Source organism: Perognathus longimembris, chromosome 23 (assembly GCF_023159225.1).
Source record: "Perognathus longimembris pacificus isolate PPM17 chromosome 23, ASM2315922v1, whole genome shotgun sequence".
Classification (NCBI taxonomy): domain Eukaryota; kingdom Metazoa; phylum Chordata; class Mammalia; order Rodentia; family Heteromyidae; genus Perognathus; species Perognathus longimembris.
Genome location: NC_063183.1, coordinates 31,387,720 through 31,409,921, shown reverse-complemented (window position 1 = coordinate 31,409,921; position 22,202 = coordinate 31,387,720). Strand labels below are relative to the sequence as shown.

Below are 22,202 nucleotides of genomic sequence, written 5' to 3'. Positions count from 1 at the left end.
TGTGGCTCAAGTGGCAGAGTGCTAGCCTTGAGCAAAAGGAAGCCAGGGACAGTGCTCAGGCCCTGAGTCCAAGGCCCAGGACTGGCCAAAAAAAAAAAAAAAAAAAAAGAAATGAACTTAATGCACATTGTCAAAATAATGCTTTTAGTTTTCTGGAGCCAAATCAACCCCCTTCATCCTCAACAAAACAGCATCACAGAAGCTGCCCACCACAATGTAGCAAGCTAGCTTGAATGGAAAAGCACTTCAGCTATACATGAGAAGGAATCGCATGGGAAATAGCACACATGGCAAAATTCACACGAGATACGCTTCTAGGCCCAAGAATGGATGTGCATCGCTTACAACTCCCAACTCAAAGCCAGCCCACCTTCCAAAGGGGGAAAACAGGTAAGACCTACCGAGCCTTTGTTAAAGAAAACAAATTTATTTTCTTAAAAAACTTACTGTTCTTCCCTGTGCTTGGTCTCTGGGTGGAGACAGGGTCTGCACAGAGATGGAAGTCCACCATTTTGGGTAAATCCTACAATGCCTGTTATGCACACATGAGGAAACAGCAGTCCAGCACCCGATGGCAAAAAAAAGTGGACTCCCAAAATCTGTGCTAATTAATTAGCCTTACATGCTAAGTAGACGTCCTTCGCCTCTGTCATTTGTCAGAACCGCAGTTTTAAGAGATGCTAGCGTAGCAAGTGAGGCTTGAGTCTTGATAACCACTGACACTCTTGATCTCATTTAGCCACCAAGTGCTTGCACCTCAGCTCTTCCGCTCCAGGTCTGGAGTCTCTAGGCTTCTTCACCATTGCCCTGTGGGCCGGCTCCGCTCCTCCTCCTAGGACTGGGTGGCGAGCCTGCAGTCTGGGGGACGGAGGCTCAGCGGCCATGTCCTCCCTTCCTAGCAGAGCAGGATGTCCCACTGCAGATCAGCTACTTCCACCTCGGCAAGGGACGCTGCAGCGGGCCGTCAGCCTCCTGTGGCTCAGGCCGGCGGGGCTCTTGTGAGAGGCCCAGACAGGGCCACTTCCAAGTCCTAGCTCTGAGCCAGCACCGTACCCCGGTTTGGTTGCACCAGTTCACAAGCTCTCAACTGGGGTTCTGGCAGATGTGGCTCAGACAGAAATAAGTGGAACAGTGTGGCCACTTCTTCAGAGAAATCCTGGGAAAGACAGACGTGGGATCTAGACAGTCCATCTTTAGATGGACTAAGCATCAAGTCCTAGCTAATCAGTGAGATGACAATCTACATTTTTTTCTCCCCCAAAGGCCCTCTATGTTGAAATAGACATGAAACCCTTGTAACTCCAACTGGAAGCTGAGGTTAAGCCATCTACTATTAAGCAAACAATATTTCATCTTGAAATTATTTTTTTTTTGCCAGTCCTGGGGCTTGGACTCAGGGCCTGAGCACTGTCCCTGGCTTCTTTTTGCTCAAGGCTACCACTCTGCCACCTGAGCCACAGCGCCCCTTCTGGCCGTTTTCTGTATATATGGTGCGGGGGAATCAAACCCAGGGCCTTATGTATACGAGGCAAGCACTCTTGCCACTAGGCCATATCCCCAGCCCTCATCTTGAAATTATTAATGTAGTTAGTTCAAAGTAAAGTTCAATGTGGGTTAAAAATCCACATTGTTTTGAAACTATATATTCATAGGCTGGGACTGTGGCCTAGTGGTAGAGTGCTTGCCTCGTATACATGAAGCCCTGGGTTTGATTCCTCAGCACCACATATACTGAAAAAGCCAGAAGTGGTGCTGTGGCAAAAGAAGCTCAGGGAAAGAGCCCGAGCCCAAGCCCAGGCTCAGAGTTCAAGCACTAAGACTGGCAAAAAAAAAAAAAAAAAAAAGCACATTCACTGTACCTTAGTGCTTGCCTTCTCCATCAGGTTGGGGTACAAAGAGTGAGACTACCTCACAAATGTCCATTTTTATTTCCTGGTGCTGGGCCTGAGCGATCCCTGAGCCTTTTTGCTTAAGGCTAGCACCCCACCATTTTGCACCACAGCTCTACTTCTGGCTTTTTGGTGGTAAATTAAGATAACAATCTCACAGACCACAAACTTTTCATCTTGGACTGGCTTTGAACCATGATTTGCAAATCTTAGCTTCCTGAGTAGGCAGAATTACAGGCATACTCACAGGTGCTCAGCTTCGCTCTGGACTTTTTTTTTTTTTAATATTCGTAACACTTTCCCTGTCTCAGGACAAATGGGACCTATTCTCACTGCATGTGATGATAAAGGCATAAGGAGTTCTTACCACTGGCCATTGGGCCTCATGGAGATTGCCCAGGCAGGCCTCTATCTCCATTCGTCCCATGAGACCCATCTCTACCAGCTCCCGGAGCAAAAACAGCAGGAGGTCCCACTGCAAAACAGCACAGAGGTCAGTGTGTGAGAAGGGGACAGTGACCCTCACAGCTGCAGATCAGACTGCAGAGAGCAGACGTTGAGAAAGAATGGGAGGCTTTAAGCTAGGAAAGAGCTTATTTTAGCATAAAAGGAGAATGCAGTTCATAAGCTTTAGGACAAGGGTGGTGGTGAACATTAAAATCTGTGCAGAAGCTGGGCACTGGTGGCTCATGCCTGTGATCCTAGCCACTCAGGAGGCTGAGATACGAGGATCATGGTTCAAAGTCAGCCCAGGCAAGGAAGTCTGTGAGACTTTCATCTCCAATTAACCACCAGAAAACTGGAAATGGCACTGTGGCTCAAAGTGGTAGAGTGCTAGCCTTGGCTGAAGAGCTCAGGGACAGCACTCAGAGTTCAAGCCCCACAACTGCCCCCCGCCAACAAAAAATGCAGAGGGTTATTAAGGCTTCATGCCCTCTGTGTCTGTGACTCACCTCCCTTGGCCGAGTGTCTGCCAGAAGCCCAACATTTCTTGGGCTTAGCAGCAGCTGTAGTGGAACTGGCCCCTGGAAGTCATCCTTCCACAGGGAGAGCAGCATGTGCAGAAGCCTCCGTGCCTGTCCTCGCTCTAGCCTGTGCTGTGCTGGAGGCCCAAGAATAGGGATCTGGTCTGCAACTATGGGAAGGAAAGGCAGCTGAGTTTTAAGCAGAGGCAGAAGGTTGTATCAATCCTGGTTGTACCCAACCCAGTTTGTAATGGTAAGATTTAATAGAAGCCATACCCAAGAGAGAAGCCAACTCCACAGAGCACTTTGCCAGATGTTGCTCAGCAGGTGGGCACAGGAACTGGGGGAAAGAAGGAAGGCATGAGCACCATCCTTACTGCGAGCCCTGGGCCAATGGCCTCTGCTTATGAGACAAGAATGGTGGCTGGCTCATGCCTGTAATCCTAGCTATTCAGGAGGCTGAGATCAGAGGACTGCAGTTCAAAGCCAGCCTGGGCAGAAAGCCCTTCAGACACTATCTCCAGTTAACCACCAGAAAACAGGAAGTAGAACCGTGGGGCTCAATGTGTTAAGAGTGCTAGCCTCAAATTCAAGCCCCATGACCCACAATAACAAAAAGACAAAGACTCACAGATAGCTGTCACGTGGCACATGCCAAACCTCACCTGGCGGCATCGCAGGCACTGGCCCAGTTGATCAAGGAGCTGCTCCAGATGCTCTGGGGAAACGCCTTCCTCAGGGTCTCGGGGCCCCACGGCCAGAGAAAGCACGTCCTGCAGAGAGCAGGGTGAGACCTCACGGCCTAGGCTACCAGAGAGCAGTTGGCTTGGGGTGGAGACCAGCCAGTGGAGAAAGGTAGAAGGAAAGGGAATATAGGGCCTTTAGGGGTGAAGCAACTGGGCTGTGTCCCTAGGGTTGAGGCTCAGGCAGAATGAAACAGGCAGGCTAAGCAGCCGTGTGGATAATCCAGAGGGAAACATGACACAGGAGAGCTTGAGGACGATGTGCTGCCAGACATTTGAGGTGTCACTCACCTGGGGACAAAGCTACCTAGCTTCCAGAGGGCATCGTTAAAGCACTTAGGAAACTTTCCTATCAAATACAGACTGAACATCGTTTATCTCGGCTTCAATACGGAAATCCTCAGAGTCTGTGTCTAGTGGCCACACGCCTTTCTCTCCTCCAGCACATGCAGGCCTTGTAGGCTGTAAGATCTTTCTGTCCCAACTGCTCAGCTTTGCTGTTATAGCACACCATTTGCTGTGATGGCCACCATTTTCAACAAAATTTTACAGAAAACAAATGAGAGACTCAATTTGGCCCATACTAATCTTTGTCCTAGAAAGCCTGACTTTTTGTCTCCTTCCTTCTCACATGGAAGAACATTTCAGAAATGGTCTATCACACTTCAGAGCTATGAACCACCATCTGTGGATAATGTGTTCAGAATCTACCTTCGTGCCCTTTTGGACAATTCTAGAACAGAACACTAGGAACATCTATTCAGTTTTGCCCTACCTTCCCACTTAGCAGTGAACAACAGAAACTAGGCAGACATCACAACATGGAAAGCTGCTACAAATCCTGGCACTGGTGTGAGGAAGGACAGAAACAAAGCAGGGGCGGGGAAGCCAAGGGGAGTAGGGGAGCTGTGTACTTTGATCTCGGAGATGAGGTGGGAGGGGAGGGGAGCGTGGTGCTCACAGGCGCGGGAGCAGCCCCTCCGTTCCACACGGGCGGCCGGCTCAGGACCCTGGGCTCGAAGACTGCGACTCACAGCCGCTTTCACCTCCCTCCTAATCAGCGCTGCGAGAGAGAAAGAAATGGGGTCACTGTGCCCCTAGCACGCACAAGGGTTCACCATGACACCTATACCCGTCATTATTGCCAGCCCTACTACCACCTTTTTAAACTGCTTCATAGCCTCACCTGTGATGTTGGCTGACAGCCAAGTGCAGGCTTTCTCTGTTGCAAGGCCAACGGCTATGTTCTCTGCACTGCTCAGAACCTGTGACAGAATGACTGCATGGTCAGGAGGGAGGGGAAGGTGTGCAGCGATGGATACCAGAGTCCAGGACTGACACCCGCTAGCAGGTACGTGCACAACCACCACCAGCCAAGTTCCAGGCCTCCTACGTACCGCTGCTGGAGTCTCCTCCGGAAGCAGAGCCCGCACAGCTCCCGGGCTCTTCCTTTGGCAGAACCTGAAAAGGGAGTTTCCTGAGTGCACCGGATTTGTAGGTTCTGCCTCAGGAGGCAGCACTAGCCGCCACCTTGCCCCACCACAGGTACAGGAGGACAGAGAGACCCTCCCATCACCCCTAACACAGGAACTCCCCCAATTCAACATTTGGACTATGTGACCAAGGACACAGCCTACAAAGGGGCGGGGTGGAGGAAGGAGAAATAGGGAATGGAACAGAGGGTACTTATAGGGGCGGGGGGGGGGGGGGAAGGAGAGGACAAGGAGAGCGAGAGAAGGTCCAAACACACTGGTGGTTCTTACTCCCGCCCCTGGGTCAATGCTTGGGCTCCATGGGGGCACAGCTGGGAACACAAGAGCTCCAACAACTGGGCGGCATCTCCCCCTTCCTGTCCCCGTGTCACCAGTTGCTCTTGGAGCATTGACTCTGCCTGCCGTACCAGATCTGCAACCAGCGTTGCCCTAGAGCAGGGACAAAGTTGGGATGTTTGGAAGGGCTAAGTAGGAAAGGGGCTGCAAATCCAAAAACATCAGAGCTCTCCTCAAGAGGATGTAAGCAGTTTCAGCTTCCCTCCACCCTCACCTGACTCAGTTTAACAGTGTGAATCAGTTAAAAGGGGACTGAGATGAGGACCCTCGCTCCAGTCTTACTTGATGTGTTTGACACAGTTTGATCCGATTCTCTCTGCCACAAACTCCACAGTCCTGCGTAGGGATGGTGGCTGGTTGTGGAAAAAGGCCTGGGCGAGCTGCGCCTACAGTGGAGCAAGAACACCACCATTAGGGCTTCCTTCTGCTTCCCTTTAGGTACCCTTCCCTCCCTTGCCCTTACCTGAAGCCCCTGGCTGGTCTGGGGAAGCTGGGCTCCCAACCCCGTGGTGGTGGTGGGAGTGATTTTTCGCACGAAGCCTCCACTACGTCCACTGCTGCCCGAAACCCATGAAGCGAGCAGTTTCCGGAGCTCTCCTGCATCAAGGAAACTTCAATTCTCATTCCAGAAAACCCTTCACTTCCTCCCTGCAGGCATCCTACACTTTAAGTACTTGTAGATAATGAAGGTAGGGCACCTGGGTTGAGGGAGGGCTAAGGGCAGAGCAACTTGTTGGGGTTTCAAGACCTGGTGTGCCATAGGTGTGTTCATGAATGCCCATAGACCCCCGGTGCTCACCAATGTAAGGGCAGCAGGTGTAGAGCAGCTGCTGGTCCACCACAGGTATACTGTCCTAGGGAAGAACGGGTGGGTATCAGGCGGCGGCACACAGGCTTTTCCTGCCCAGATTGCCCAGAAGTGGGACAGATAGGAATTTGTAAGGATTAGGCTATCTTGTGAAGCTCACTTTATTCCCAGAGTTATGGTTCTGGCTGAACCCCAACACTTACCAAGCCATGCTCTGAAGCCACTGGATCTACCTCAAAGGCATCCCCATGACTCTCTTCCAGAAAGAACAAGTCTTCAGGGACTGTTGGGATCTGGCAGGAAAGAAGAGGCGCTTCATCAAGCGATGAGACACTGCAGCTTCCAGCCTCACAGCCAGAGTGCTCGGAGCCCTACTCTCTCCGTCCCTCCCTTGCTTGGATACCAGTGCTCTCCCCTCGGCTGCAGTAGCCGCCCTTAGCCCCGTCTGGACCATCTCTCTGCCCACCTGGAAAAGCCAGCCCAGGACAGCAAGCAGGAGCAGCTTGTTCAGGAAGCACATCTCCCCTTCACTCTCTCGCGATAAGACCAAGCTCCTGGAAGAGAGATGATGCACGGTATGAATGTGATGAGGAGTCTGAGGTGGACGTGCAGCCCCAGGGGAAGTGCCAGCCCTAGGCAGTGAGTTCAAGTCCCACTTATAGGTCAATCGATACCTCTCAAAGATGTCACTGAAATAATTCACAATTATGTGCCATAAGCCAGCATCAGATTCATGAGGGGAAGAAGAAAGGATGTTAAGACATGCAAGGAAGGTAGACCCAGAAAGGCACAGAGAAAGAAATCCTTAGGAAGTAGGTGGAGTGCTGCATAGCCTGCAGAGAGCTCAGCAAGAACAACCTTGACTGCTCACACAGCCAGGGGAGGCCAGAGACGCCTGGGATAGACTCCGTGGGTCCCCTGTGCCCTGGGACGGGGGAAAACTGCTGTCTTGGGAGTGCTTCTCCAGGAGCCCAAACACCAGAGGTAGCCACCGTGGCCTGCCGAGGTCAAACACTTGACAAGGCCAGCAAATAGCAGGCACAGGAGCTACCCAGTAACCTGGGCTGCAAAAGCCCCAATCTACCCACACCAAGGGGAAACTTCAGGGTCTTGGCTGTTGGACCCAGAAATCAGGCACATGGAGGGGAGGTGTGTGCCCCTAACATAGCTCAAAGAACTCTGACATAGGGCCTGGGGCAAGAGTGCTTGCCTCGTATACATGAGGCCCCAGGTTCAATTCCCCAGCATCACATATACAGAAAATGGCCAGAAGTGGCGCTGTGGCTCAAGTGGCAGAGTGCTAGCCTTGAGCAAGAAGAAGCCAGGGACAGTGCTCAGGCCCTGAGTCCAAGCCACAGGACTGGCCAAAAAAAAAAAAAAGAACTGACATAGGGAACCATGTAATAAAGGCTGAGGCTATCTGGCAGCAGTGCAGCCTTGAACTCCCTGCTGAGTCCAACAACAGAAGCAGCAAGCACCTGCCAGCAGCTTCAACTCTGAGGCCCTCCCCCAATCAAGGTCCTCTAGGGGAAGGAAGTAAAAGCCCAACATCACAACCTGTAACTGTTCATGTAAGAACCAGGACTTTGGGAATGTGGCTTAAGGGTAGAGTGCTTGCTCAGTACCACATAAACAGAAAAAGGCTGGAAGTAGCCCTTTGGCTCAAGTGGTAGAGTGCTAGTCTTGAGCAAAAAAAGCTCAAGGACAGTGCCCAGGCCCTGAGTTCAAGTTTGAGTTCAGGACAACAGCTCTTTCTGTAAGCGGCCTGAGGTGACCTGTGAAAATGGTCTGCTACTCCCTAGACCCAGAAAACCCCACAAAATCATGCAAGTCACGAGGTTCAAAATCTTCGTGTTCACTTTAAGAACACCAGAGAAACAGCCCAGGCCATCAAGGGTATGCATATCTGAAAAGCTATCAAATACCTGAAATATGTCACTTTAAAGAAGCCATGTGTGCCCTTCCGGCGTTAAAATGGTGGAGTCGGCAGGTGTGCCCAGGCCAGACAGTCGGTGGCCCAAAAAGAGTGCTGAATTTCTGCTGCATATGCTTAAGAATGCAGAGTAATGCTGAACTGAAGGGTTTAGATGTAGACTCATTGAACACATCCAGGTGAACAAAGCACCCAAGATGCATGGTGGGATTAACCCATCCATGAGCTCCCCCTGCCACACTGAGATGATCCTCACTGAAAAGGAGCAGACTGCTCCTAAACCAGAAGAGGAAGTTGCACAGAAAAAAAGGATCCCAGAAGAAACTGAAGAAACAAAAACTTATGGCATGGGAATAAGTTTAGCATAAAATTGCAAATAAATGAATGTTACCATTATTAAAGAAAACAACAAAAACAACACAAAAAAAACTGGACTTCAACCCTCTCTGTAAGTTTTTTTTGTTGGTCCTATGTACGGCTTGAACTCAGAGCCTGGGTGTTGTCCTTGGGCTCTTTTTGCTCAAGGCTAGCACTCTACCCACTTTCAGCCACAGTGCCGCTTCATTTTCTGGTGGTTAGAGATAAGAGTCTCAGGGACCTTCCTGCCCAGGCTGGCTTCAAACTACAATCCTCAGGTCTCAGCCTCCTAAAGAGCTAGGATTACAGTGCCTGCCGTTTCTTCTAATTGGCCTTTTTCTCTCTTCATTTCTTCCTCCTACTTGACCTTTAGTATAAGACTCCTGCTTACCTACTTAATCTCTTCTCCCAGTCTCACTTTCATAGTACTCTTGTCCCCAGTCCAATAACAGTTGGATCACATTTTTAAAAATGTTTGAAAAAAATCTCTTCAGCTGGGCACTGGTGGCTTGTATCTCCAATTAACCACTAAAAAGCTGGAAGTGGAGCTGTGTCTCAAGTGGTACAACACTAGCCTTAAGTTAAAAAAAAAAAGTTCAGGGGCTGGGGATATGGCCTAGTGGCAAGAGTGCCTGCCTCATATACATGAGGCCCTGGGTTCGATTCCCCAGCACCACATATACAGAAAAAAAACGGCCAGAAGTGGCGCTGTGGCTCAAGTGGCAGAGTGCTAGCCTTGAGCAAAAGGAAGCCAGGGACAGTGCTCAGGCCCTGAGTCCAGTCCCCAGGACTGGCAAAAAAAAAAAAAAAAAAAAAAGGTCAGGGAGAGTGCCCAGGACCAAAACAAAACAAAATACAAACCTGCACAACAATGAAAATGAAAGCACATCCTATCAGAACCTCTGGAATACAGCAAAGGTAGTACAAGCTTCAAGCAGTTTAAGCTATAAGTGCCTACATAGAGCATGCTGAAGTAAATAACCTAATGGAACTAAAACCTAACCTCAAACTAGTAGACTTAATAAAACTAAGGGCAGAAAAATAAAGTAGTTAAAAAAACCCTCCAAAACAAAAAACTCACAGCTATACAAAGAATGAGACAAGCTGATTCTTTGAAAAAATAAAAATAAAAAGTAACATTAGTAAACCCCTAGTCTGATTACCAAAAACAGGGAGGCATTGGTGGCTTATATTTGTAATCCTAGTTACTCAGGAGGCTGAGATCTGACTCAAGAGACCTGACTATAGTTTGAAGTCAGTTGTGGCAAGAAAGTCCCTGAGACTCTGCCCTCCTATTAAGCACCAAAAAGCCAGAAGCGGAGTTTGGCTCAAGTAGTAAAGTGCTAGCCTTGAGCAAAAAAGGGGGTGGGTTAGGGAAGAAGGGAGAGCAAGTCAACAAAATTAGAAATGAAAAAAACACAAATACCAAAGAAATCCAAAAAATTATGAAGGATTACTTTGAAAATCTACACTCAAGTAAGTTGGAAAATCTAGAAAGGGATAAATTTCCAGAGAGACATGAGCTGGCAAAGGTTAACCAGGAAGATATAAAACATTTATACGGAGCCATAACAAGCAATAAGTTTGAAGCAGTAATAGTTTCCCAACAGAAGTCTGGGTCCTGACAGATTCACAACTTAATTCTATAAGATCTTTAAAGGGCTAACATCAACACCCCTCACACTTGTGACAAAAGGAAGGATCACTACCAAATTCATCATACGAAACCTAAGTTATATTCATCTTAAAACCAGACAAGGACCTAACAAAAAGACCTAACTAGACCAATCTCTGATAAAAACCATAATAAAATCTTGCTAACCAAATTGAACTTAAAAATCATGCAATATGATTTAAGTCGGTTTCATTCAATACAACAAGTCTCATTCAATATCTGTAAATCAATAAACACAACACAGCACATTAGCAGGGCTAAAGACAAGAATTGCATGATCATCTCAACAGATACAGAAAAAGCCTTCAACAGCTGGACGTCAGTGTCTTATGCTGAGATCTGAGAATCATGGTCCAAACCAGCCTCAGCAGGAAAGTCCATCCGATTCAAGCTGCAAATGGAGCTGTAGCTCAAAGTGGTAGAGCACCAGCCTTGAACACAAAAGCTCACAATCAGGCCCAAGTTCAAGCCCTAGGACTGGCAACAAAACAAAATCTCTAATAGAATCCAACATCTATTTATGGCAAAACGCTCTGGAGAAGCTAGGTAGAAATAGAATGAACATACCTCACTCAGTATAATAAAGGCTGTATACATGACAGACCTACAGCCAACATCACACTAAATGGTGAAAAACAAACCATTTCCTCTAAAATCAAGAATGATAAGGATGTCCACGTTTTCTACACCTTTTCAAGAATTCCTAGCCAGATCAGTAAGACAAGAAAAAGACTGCGCATCCAAATAGAGAAGGAAGGGGCTAGGAACATGGCCTAGTGGTAAGAGTACTTGCCTCATATACATGAAGCCCTGGGTTCCTCAGCACCACATATATAAAAAATGGCCAGAAGTGGTGTTGTGGCTCAAGGGGTAGAGTGCTAGCCTTGAGCAAAAAGAAGCCAGGGACAGTACTCAGGCCCTGAGTCCAAGGCCCAGGACTGGCCAAAAATAAATAAATAAATAAACAAAACTTGCCCCAAATAGGGAAGGAAGAGGTCAAACTATTTTCAGATGGTATGATCTTACATCTAAAGGACCCTACAGATTATCTCCTTTCAAGCTCCTAGACTGATAAATATAAATACCTATGGCAAAGTAGGATAGAAACAACCCACATTTTCTGTATACTAACAATGAGCAGACAAGGAAATCAATTCTATTTGCAGTAGCCTTAAAAATACTTAGGAGTAAATCTAAACATGGAAGTAAAGGACTTTCTGTAGCAAAAACTACAAAACTCTGAACAAAGAAACTGAAGACATCAGGAAGTGAAAAGATCACTCATGTTCATGGAGTAGCAGAATGTAATATCATGAAAATGGCCATAGTGACAAAGGCAATCTACAAAGTCAATACAATACCCTCTACAAAGGTAGAGAAAATACTATGAAAACTCAGCCAAATATTGGTAGCTCACACTTGTAATCCTATCTCAGGAGGCTGAGCTCTGAGGATCACAGTTTGAAGCCAGCCCGTGCAGATAAGGTGGTAAGATTTATCTCTAATAAACTACTCAGAAAAAGCCAGAAGTGGCGCTGTGGCACAAATGGGAGTGCTAGCCTTGAGCCAAAGAAGCCCAAGACAGAGCCCAGGGCCCAGAGTTCAAGCCCCAGGATTGGGTGGGGGTGGGGGTGGGGAATCCCCAAACCCAAAGACACAAAAGGCCCCAAACAGCTTTCTTGTTAACCTCGGTTTAAAAAAAAAAAAAAAAAAAAAAAAAGGTAATATAGCTTTATGTCAATGGCTCACATCTATAATCCTAACTACTCAAAAGACAGAAATATGAGGACTGAGGTTTGAAGCCTGCTCAGGCAAGAAAATGTATGAGACTCTTATCTCTAGTTTACCACCAAAGAAAGCTGAAGTTAAGCTGTAGCTTAAGTAGCAGTGCTGGATGTATCACAATTCCAGACTTCAAACTTTACTCCAGAGCTATAGAACCAGATGGGTACTGAAATAAATATAGGTCTGAAGACTGATGGAATACACTGGACACACACACACACGTGTCTTTTTTTTGGCCAGTCCTGGGGCTTGGACTCAGGGCCTGAGCACTGTCCCTGGTTTATTTTTGCTCAAGGCTAGCACTCTACCACTTGAGCCACAGCGCCTCTTCTGGCCGTTTTCTATATATGTGGTGCTGGAGAATTGAACCCAGGGCTTCATATATGGGAGGCAAGCACTCTTGTCACTAGGCCATATTCCCAGCCCTAGACATAAATTTTTTATGCTTAAAGCCATCTAATATTTGACGAGAGTGAAAAATATATCTTGGGAAAAAAAAAAGCCTTATCAATACAAGTGTTGGGAGGCTGGGAATACATGTGTTGGGAAAACTGGACACCTGTATGCAGAAGACTGACTAGATCCCTGCCTATCACTTTGTACTAATAAAGATCCAAGATCTCAGTCTAAGACCTGGAACCTTGAAACTGCTACAGGAAGGAGGAGGTAGATTAGATCTAACTGGCATAGGCAGGAACTTTCTTAGAATTTCAGGAGCTCAGCAAATTGGAAAGAAAATAGACAAATGTGACTGGATTAAGGTGAAATGTTTCTGCACAGTGAAGGACATAGTCACTAAGCTAAAAGACAGCCTACAGAATGGCAGATCTCCTTTGCACATTGATCTCCTTTGTACATTGATACATCTGACAAGGGCCTGATATATAGAATATCTATAAGGAGCTCAAGAAACTAAACCCTGAAAGAGTCAACCCAATAACTAGGCAAAGGAACTAAATAGATTTCTAAGAAGTAGTAAAAATGGCCAATACACATGAAGAAATGCTCTACCTCTCTGGGCATAAAGGAAATATAAATCAAAACAACACTGAAGCCAAGATGATGTGGCTCATGTCTGTAATCCTAGCTACTCTGGAAGCTGAGATCGGAGGACTATGGTTAGAAGGCAGCCTAGGCTCCAATTAAGTACCAAAGTAAGTACCACAAAAGCCAGAAGTGGAGCTGTGGCTCAAGTAATAGTGTGCTAGCTTTGAGCAAAAAAGCTCAGGGACAGTGCCCAGACCCAAGTTCAAGCTTCAAGACCAGTACTAAAAAAAGGAAGAAAGGAGATTTAGTTTCCCCCCAGTCAGAATGGCCATCATCAAGCATATGAACAATAACAAATGCTAGCAGGGATGTGGAGAAAAAAAAAAAAAAAACCATTACACCTGGTCGTAATATAAACTATAGACAACCACTTTTGAAGGCAGTTTGGACATTTCTCAAAAACTAAACATAGAACCTCCCTCCAATCTAGTGATACCATTCTGGCACATCTACCCAGAACATTGCAAGTCAGGATACAGGTAAAGACATTTGCATGTCCATGTTCACTGCTGCACTATTCACCAAAGCCAAGTCACAGATGTCCTACAACAGAGAAATAATGGATCAAGAAAATGTGAAAGGGAGTGGAGGACACACACACACACACAGGAATTTTACTGTTCAGAAAAAATGTCATTTTCAGGCACATAGACAAACCTAGAAAAAAAAAATGTTAAGCAAAGTAATTCAGAATCAGAGTGACAAATGGCCTGTTTTCTTTCATACATGGGAGTTAGATCTAAATTATACATGGGTCAGGCTGGGAAGATGGCTTAGTGGTAGAGTGCTTGCCTAGCATGCGTGAGGCTATGGGTTCAGAGGTGATGCTCTCACTCAAGTGGCAGAGTGCTAGCCTTGAGCACAAAGAGGTTTAGGGACAGTGCCCAGGCCCTGAGTTCAAGCCCTAGGACTGGCAAAAAAAAAGATGTATACAGGGTCAAATACATATATACACAAAGCATAATATACTCGGGAGGATTCCCAAGGCATAACTCCTCTGAACAACTAATGAACCGTTTAACAAAACAAATACCAAGGTGCTGGGAATATGGCCTAGTGGCAAGAGTGCTTGCCTCCTATACATGAAGCCCTGGGTTCGATTCTCCAGCACCACATATATAGAAAACGGCCAGAGGTGGCGCTGTGGCTCAAGTGGCAGAGTGCTAGCCTTGAGCAAGAAGAAGCCAGGGACAGTGCTCAGGCCCTGAGTCCAAGCCCCAGGACTGGCAAAAAACAAAAACAAAACAACAACCAAAAAAAAACCACCAAGAAGCTGAAACGTGTCCTGTCAGGAGAGGGAAGCCATGGGGAGAGGGAGGGTGGGCAAATGCAGCATTACATTCAATGTACATATGTGAGAATGGAACCACATGATGCGAGGTTATGCATGGGGTCGCGCGAGAGGGATGGATGGGGTCGCGCGAGAGGGATGGATGGGGTCATACTGATCAAGATGCATCGTACGCAACTGACTTCCTGAACTGAAACTACTCTGCAACTACAGAGATAATGGGTGTCGGCTACAAGTGGGCTTCTTCGTGGACTGTCCTATGTGGTCTGTGTCAGGTGGAACATAGGAAAGGAAATGGCAAACTGCCCAAGGTCTGTGACAAATCCTGTCTCTTTTCCACGGCTGGAGACCCATGTAGGCTTTGTTAAGTAACAGGCCTAAGCACACTTCATTAGCCCTTCTCAACTCACCGATGCAGGTGCAGCAGGAGACTAAAAATGCTCCGGTAATAGTCCAACAAAGGGACGATGTGGTCCGCAAAGGAGAGGAACTCTACCAGCCAGGGCACGGTAAGCACGGCCCGTCCAGCCTGCAGCCCCTGCTGCAGCAGAGCTCGCACATCCAGGACAGGAGGGACCTGGGAGAATTGGGACTCAGTCGGAGGGTAGGCTCCGGCCAGCTGACCTACCAGACTTCTTGGACGGCCTCCACGTCTGGCCGGTCCTCCCAGTTCCACGTCCCTGCTAGGGCCCACTCACTCACCTGGCTCCTGAGGGCCAGAATGGAGTCTTGAAGCTCACGGGTTGGAGGTGGTTCAGGCCCCCGATACGGCAGAAAAGCCACAAAGCCCAGAAATTTAGCCAAGAGTCTTAGGCTAAGAAGCACCATGGCAAATTGTCTCCTTTCACCCTGCAGGGAATCAAGAGAAGCAAAAGGTCTTAATAAGCATGTGGTTTCTAAATTCCAAATCTACCAAGTTTTCCCTGAATAACCCTTCCCTGAGGGCAGACCCCATTATCTCCCTGTTGTTTTCTAACCTGCCAGTCTACATCTGACTCCCCATCTTCATCACCAGGCTCGTGCTGGGGCAGGGCAAGGCCATTGAGCTCCCGGATCTTCAAGCTCAGACTATCCATGAGATGCTGATTAAACTGGAAGCTGGGGGGGGAGGGGGGAGGAGAAGAACAGCACTGGAAAAGTATGCAGGGAAAACCATCATCAAGAAGTGCCCTCAGAAAACATATACAATGTTGCCCGGGAGGCCAAGGAACAAAGACCTTACCAGAAAGGGAAAGGAAATGGAGTCAGAGTGAACCAGGAGTCTGAATCACCTAGACCCACCCTGTCACACTGCAGGCAAGAGGGGGAACAGACCAGCCCTTTTGGGAAGCAACACCCTAACCCTTGCCCTGCAAAAACACTCAGGGGACCTTTACCTGCTGGCACTCAGGATGAAGTCCCTGAAGAAGCCTTGACAGCCGGGGAAGGTTGGGGGTGGGCAGGGTCCCCCACTACTCTGAGGGGCCACAAGTCGTTCCTGCAGCTGCCGCAGCCGCCCCAGCTTGTCAGCGCCCAGCATATTCAACACATCTGGAGCCTCCCCCAAGACAGGGCCCCCAGCACCACCAGGGCTCTGACACATCTGGGATGGCGGGAGGAGGAGAAAAATAAAGTAAAAACAAGTAAGCCCAAGAAGATAGTACAGAGAAGAACTGAACACAAAGCCAGGAGAGGTGGGTGGACTACGTATAGGGGTGCATGCTTAATATGAGCAACATTCTAGGTTCTCATCCCAAGCACTGCAGGGATGGGGGGCGGCTCTTATAGAGTTATTTTTGTTCTAAAGATGGGCAATCTTAAACTGCACGGTTAAGAACCTGCCAACGTGGGCTGGGGATATAGCCTAGTGGCAAGAGTGCCTGCCTCGGATACACGAGGCCCTAGGTTCGATTCCCCAGCACCACATATACAGAAAACGGCCAGAAGCGGCGCTGTGGCTCAGTGGCAGAGTGCTAGCCTTGAGCGGGAAGAAGCCAGGGACAGTGCTCAGGCCCTGAGTCTAAGCCCCAGGACTGGCCAAAAAAAAAAAAAAGAACCTGCCAACGATCCCCAGAGCTAAGATTTTGTCTTTGTGCGTGTGTGCGCGCGTGCCCTGGGCCCTGTCCCTTAGCTCTTTCTTTCAAGGCTGGCACTCTACCACCTGGACCACAATTCCACAATTTTTTGTGGTTAGAGAAGAGTCTCACGAACACTCCTGCCTCGGCTGGCTTTGTAGCTGGATCCTCAGGTCTTAGCCTCCTGAGTAGGTAGGATGCAGATATGAGCCACCAGCACCTGCGTAGAGCTAGGTGACTAGAGCAGGGATTTTTGAGAAGCCTGACTAGTACGTGCATCCTCAACATAGGGCAGAGAGTATTCCATCTTTTTTTCTTCTGCTCACTCAGCTTTCAATATTCAAAATTTCCCCTTCCACTCTAGCAAATGCCCTGTCTCTCCCCTCTGTGCAGAGCTCTCCGCTGTAGCTGGCCACTGGAGACTCGTCTCCTATTACCTGAAGAAGCTGCTTCTGGAAAAGCCGCACAAAGTGGCTGTGGCTGCAGGCTGCTGAGAGCTGACCCATCATGGCTCTGCGGAATAAGAGGCGAGGGCGAGAGAGAGAGAGCGATATCTTTGGACCAATGACTAAAGACTTGAGTAGTTCTCTGCCAGAGTTGGCCTGCAAAAGGACTTGGGAGAAGGCAAGAGATATTTCCCTCAGTACCAATGTCCTCTCAGGTCTTCTGGCCACGCTATATGCCTGTGAGCTTTATGATCAACATGGGAGCTAGGTGGCCAGTGGACACTTTTTTTTTTTTTAACATTTTTTTGCCAGTCCTGGGGCTTGGACTCAGGGCCTGAGCACTGTCCCTGGCTTCTTTTTGCTCAAGGCTAGCACTCTGCCACTTGAGCCACACAGCGCCACTTCTGGCCTTTGCTATATATGCGGTGCTGGGGAATCGAACCCAGGGCTTCATGTGTGGGAGGCAAGCACTCTTGCCACTAGGCCATATGCCCAGCCCAGGACACCTGTTTTGCAGCCTACTAACTAATGGCAGCAAACTAATCAATGGTAGAGAAAACAGAAGTTGAAGTTGTGCCAGTCACCTGGGCCAAGTTTCAAGCAACTTGGATCGAAGCTTTACACTCCCAAAGAGTATGTCATTACAGAACATGTGCAAGGGGCTGCAGACATAGTAACTTAGGAATCCGGGCAGATTTGTCAATAACTAGAGCTTTGCACTGCAAGAAGCAGGGGAGGCTTTCCTCCAATTAGCTCCCCAAGCACCACACTAAGCTATTAGCTGTCAGAAGCTGGAAGACAAGTTGACCAGGGGCTGGCTATTCACTCACCTTATCCTGCTGCCCAAGCCCTTTTCAAAATCCCAGCCAGGCTCCTCATGACGATCTTCCCATTCTCGAAGTACCTCATAAAACACATCCCTGAAAGACACACAAGAATGCAGGATCAACTCAAGTCACAGCTGCCCCCAACTTGTTTCTAACAGTGCCTTCCCTGATTTGAAAGGCTGGGGATAGACCTATCCAGTCATACTCCTCCAAAGTCCTCTACTGACGGTAATGCCGGAGACACAGAGTAATGCACCACATGCCTCCTGACCTGACACTCTCATCTGAGAACCCCAAGACCAGTCATAATAGTTGAGAAGGCTGGCTGAGCTCAGAGTTCAAGTTCACATGCATTAACTGAGCACAGTCAGTGGCTCTTATGCTGACTGGCACATCACATTTCTATGAATACACAACAGCTGCCCATCCCCCTCCCCAACGGTTCCCATTTCTTTTCACCTCTGTTTTTTAAAAGTGTGAAAGGCTCGATCACTGGAGAAGTTAGCACGATTGTCAGTTTCTGGCTGAAAGGAGACAGCCTGAGCAGAGGGCGGCATGGCCAGAGAGACCTAAAACACAGAAGAGACATCAGGAACTAAAACCTGCGAGTCACGCTCAGAGAACGTCACCCCTTACCCCTACCGTTAGCCCCCATGGCCGTTAGGGGTTATGAGTGGGTGGTCACAGTTGATGAATGCTAGAAAGGGCAGGGTCTGGGGTCACTACCTTGGCAACACTGCCCTCATAGGCAGCTCGAAGGCGGCCTTGCAGAGCCGGTGAGAAGCAGAGCAGCCGCTCGTTCTCAGCCAGCAGCTTTAAGGTCCCTTTATCCAAGTAGGAAAGAACTCTGCGGAGAAAAGAGCACATATGACCCAAACTGGGATCTGCACACCCCAGCAGGTGTGTAAGCCCAGGTATATACAGCAAGGTCACGAGCCAAGAATCAATATGATGGAGCAACAAAAACTCATGGAGCAGGGATCAAGCCAACAGCAAGCAGTTCAGGAATATTAGCCATAAACACAAATGTCAGCCGCCAGGCCTATTTACATTCATAGCCTCGACAATTATAAGGTTAAATGTTACAGAGGGGAAAGGTCTAGGGCCCCGCGGCTGTGTTGAGCAGAAGCCTCATCTCAAGTGAGGAGAGCCACACAGTGAGAATAAGTCCCAAAGGCCTCAGTCAGAGAAACTCACTGAAACTGATGCTCCAAAACCTGCACTGCAAAGAAGACACAGTCATGGATGCTCAGGAACAGTGGGCTTTCCAAGGAATCTAGGACCATAACGAGCTATCAGTTAAGGACTGACTGTACCATCTACAGAGCCCATTTCTCCAAATGATGCTTGCTCACTGACCTAGGGCACCTGGACTCGATTCAAGGTCACTGTCCTTGGCCGCCGCCATCCTCCGGGCAGTAAGGAGCTGAAGGACGAAGAAAAGCTCCAAGAATAGGTTGGGTACCAGGTTCTCTGAGTAGAAAAGGGAATCCCAAGGCTCAGTTCTCACTGCCTCACCCACTCTCCTCCTACCCTCGGGTTTACAGCTCCCTTTGCTCCGGGCTCACCAGCAATGCATGAGGAGTAGACTTGGGCTACCAGCTCCAGGCGCTGGCGGGAAGACACTCTGGCAGGGTCAGCAGGTTCTGCAGAGAGGCTTCCTGTCCGGTGGGGGACAGGAGACCCTGATTCTGGGGTGGGACAGGCAGGGGTGGGTGGCGGCTGCAGCTGCTTACAGCTATGGGGACAGAGAGAGGTCATGAGCAGAAGGCTGGCTACCCAGACAAGATCGGAACAGCCCACGAGGCAAACCAAGAAGTCCCCTAGGGGAAACAGCAATTTCAGGGGTTGGGGGGGGGGGGGAGCCCTGCAGGTTCCCCCACCAGGGAGGAGGCTGACATCCCAGGGAGCGGCAAGGCCATACCGCTCATTCCTGAGCATCTCCCGCTCCTCTTGCAGACTTCCGCACCCCGGGGGAAGGCCAAGGCCCGGAGGGCTAGTGTCCGGGGCTGAGGGTTGGGAACTGGGGACACAGCTGATTGGGGGTGAGGTGAAGCAGGTCTTGGGCTTGGACAGTGACCGCTCTTCGCTCACCGGAGTTGGGTTGATCCTGCGAGAAGGCTTCGTCCTGCTGAGAGTAGCCACAGGTTGTCTGCTTTCGTTCTCTCTCTAATTTCTAGCCACAACAGCTGGGCCTCTCGCGACGGCCGCCGCCACCACCCCCCCCCCGCCCCTCCGCCACCACCACACCCCTTAACCTCCTTCCAGACCACCGCACAGCGAAGCACAGCCCTGACACTTCCCGCCACCCATCTGCTCACCCTGCGGGGCCGGGAGGGACCGAGCCTACGGGAGGGAACTCCTCCAGGTTGCTGAGGTTGGGTGGATCGGCGCGCGCCAGCCCGGGGCTGCTGGGGCTGCCCGAGCCCCTAGGCCTCCGGGCGCCGGGCCAGGGCAGGCTGTCCCCGCCGACGCCCTCGTCCGGGCCCCCGGGGCCGCGGCCTCCCCCGCGCTCCCGGGCCGGCCCCCCGGGCCCCCGTCGGCGGCCCCCGCGGCGGGCGGGAGGCGCCTCGGCGGCGGGGCCCGGGGGCTCGGCGGCGGGGAAGAGCTGGCTGCGCGCCCCGCGGCCGCCCCGCGACGCGCCCCCGGGCCTCCCCGGCACCGCCGCCGAGGCGCCCGGGGTCTTGGCGGGGGTCGAGGGGCCCTGAGGGAGGACGCGGCTGCTCTGCTCCCGCAGGAAGTTCAGCAGGAACGGCACGAACTCCTTCCGCAGCGGCCCGAGCGAGCTGAGCACGGCCGCCTCCCCGGGGCTCTCCTGGGGGGGGGGGGGAAGGAGAAGCGGGCGGGTGAGGCGCGGGCCGGGGCGGCGGGGCGGCCGCGGGGCGGCGGGGCGCGCGGCCAGGCGGCTCCCCTCGGAGCGCGCTCGGCCCCAGGCCGGCTGCTGCCCGGCCGCCTCCGGAGAGGCGCTGTCCCCCGCGGGAAGCTCTTTCCGGGCGCCCCTGGGAACGCGTTGGCGCCGTTACCTCGGAACTCGGGGTGCCGCGCGCGACCCACCGCACCGCGGCTGCGACCGACACCTCCTCTCGCAGAAGCGACTCCAAAACGGCCGCCATCCCGGTCCCCGGCGCTCCGTGGCGACTGCGCAGGCGCAGGCGCGCCAAGTGCGGCCCGGCGGGGGCGGGGCCGGCAGCCGAAAAGTGACCGTTGGAGGCGGGGCGGGGCCGGGCGTGGGCGGGGCCGCCGGGAGGCGGGGCCGGGCGTGGGCGGGGCCGCCGGGAGGCGGGGCCGGGCCGGCCCTCGCTCCGGGCGCCACGCTTAAACCCCCGCGGTCCGCCTCCGCCCCGGGGCGAGGCCGGGCCCCGCCGGGCCGGGGACCGGGCGCACCCAGGCCGACCGGGAAGGTGAGCGATTTAAAAGGAGACGCCGACTGTCTTCTGCCGCAGGAAACCCCGCCCCGCAGGTGGGAGGTTTTCTCCGTTAGCCCCCAGCCCGGAGCCACTCCGAAGTTCCACCCAACTTGCTGGGCCTTGGCTTTTCTTCCGGGCCGACTCCCCACACCCCGGCCCGGGCTTCCCCGGGCGCTCCGGCCGGCTCCACCCCCTGCCTGACCTTTCCCAGGGCGGTGCGGGGAGCTCCGCGCGCACCCCGGACTCGCCTCGGGGAGCTAGGTGCTGGGCGCCCGGCCTCAGGGCCCGGCCCAAGAAACCGCGCCCCCCGGGCCCTGCTCCGCAGTGAGCTGCTGCGGAGGCTCCGGCCTGAGAATCACAGATCGGAGCCGGCGGGGGGGGCGGGGGGGAGGGCGGGAAGAAGCTGGGGGCGCGGCTCTGGGGTCCAGCCGCGGGTGGAGAGGTTGAGGGACGGCAGCTAGGCCGAGTCCAGGCCGCAGGACGGGCGCACCCCGAGCCCGCGGGGCGGGGGAGGTGGGGCGCAGCAGGAGCCCCCCCCCCCGCAGCGATGGGCTGAAAAGGAGCTTCTGACTTAGTGTGGTGGTAGCCCAGAGGGGACGTTGAGGCAGTGAGATGGTGAACTTTGAGTTAAGGTGAGACTCTGTCTTGGTCAGTGGTGGGGCTTGAACTCTGGGCCTGGGCGCTGTCCCTGAGCTCCTCGGCTCTAGGTGAGCGCTCTGTCACTCGGAGCCACAGCACCACTTCCTTTCCTCGTGGTTAATTAGAGATAAGAGTCTCGGGGACTTTCCTGCCCAGGCTGGCTTTGAACCGCAATCCTCACATCTCTGCCTCCTGAGTAGTGCTTACCGGGAAACAATCTCCTATCCTCGAGCCCTGGTTTATACTGAATAGCTAGTTTGTATTCTGTCCAGGGCTGCTTTTTCTAGGTCATTTCTGGTCACTTTTTATTTTTTTTTTAGAGTATTGCATTTATAGTACTACTGCTCCCAGTAATTCTTGTAATCAACTAGAAAAACTTTCCCAGTCTTAAAATCCAAACCATTACACACATTAAGAACTAGAGTTTGCATGCGGAATGAATATTTTATTACTAGATTATAAAAATAAAATACAAAATAATTTTAAAACAGAACGTAAAACATTGTA

General features: G+C 50.9%; 1 protein-coding gene across 4 annotated transcripts; it reads right to left on the bottom strand.

Moving 5' to 3' along the window:
* Positions 1–117: 117 nt before the first annotated feature.
* Cdan1 (codanin 1) lies at positions 118–20,806 on the bottom strand. Of its 4 annotated transcripts, none has more exons than XM_048332882.1 (28): positions 20,673–20,806; positions 19,971–20,461; positions 19,574–19,780; positions 19,218–19,387; positions 19,009–19,122; positions 18,847–18,925; positions 18,376–18,496; positions 18,109–18,218; positions 17,653–17,742; positions 16,814–16,889; positions 15,699–15,904; positions 15,300–15,420; positions 15,025–15,171; positions 14,733–14,899; positions 6,701–6,788; positions 6,438–6,527; positions 6,226–6,280; positions 5,890–6,023; positions 5,709–5,812; positions 5,361–5,519; positions 4,995–5,058; positions 4,784–4,862; positions 4,512–4,660; positions 3,520–3,627; positions 3,131–3,194; positions 2,843–3,024; positions 2,257–2,364; positions 118–1,156 (listed from the first exon to the last, which is right to left on the bottom strand). In XM_048332882.1, exons 1-28 carry the CDS (start codon positions 20,760–20,762, stop codon positions 1,031–1,033), a joined length of 3,699 nt encoding a protein of 1,232 aa, XP_048188839.1. In that variant the 5' UTR covers positions 20,763–20,806; the 3' UTR covers positions 118–1,030. The 4 variants fall into 4 exon arrangements, 3 of the variants coding, with proteins under 3 accessions (XP_048188839.1, XP_048188840.1, XP_048188838.1); XM_048332883.1 differs by having other exon boundaries at positions 19,971–20,464; positions 20,673–20,795; XM_048332881.1 differs by having other exon boundaries at positions 19,574–19,777; positions 19,971–20,464; positions 20,673–20,771.
* Between the last annotated feature and the right edge of the window lie 1,396 nt (positions 20,807–22,202).

Excerpts from the sequence above, each read along its gene's own strand:
- Cdan1 (XM_048332883.1), bottom strand. The coding sequence starts at position 20,762 with ATGGCGGCCGTTTTGGAGTCGCTTCTGCGAGAGGAGGTGTCGGTCGCA. Across the intron at positions 18,926-19,008 it reads ATCGAGTCCAGGTGCCCTAG|ATTCCTTGGAAAGCCCACTG; the intron begins GTCAGTGAGCAA and ends TTATGGTCCTAG. Across the intron at positions 6,024-6,225 it reads CACCTGCTGCCCTTACATTG|GAGAGCTCCGGAAACTGCTC; the intron begins GTGAGCACCGGG and ends TCCTTGATGCAG.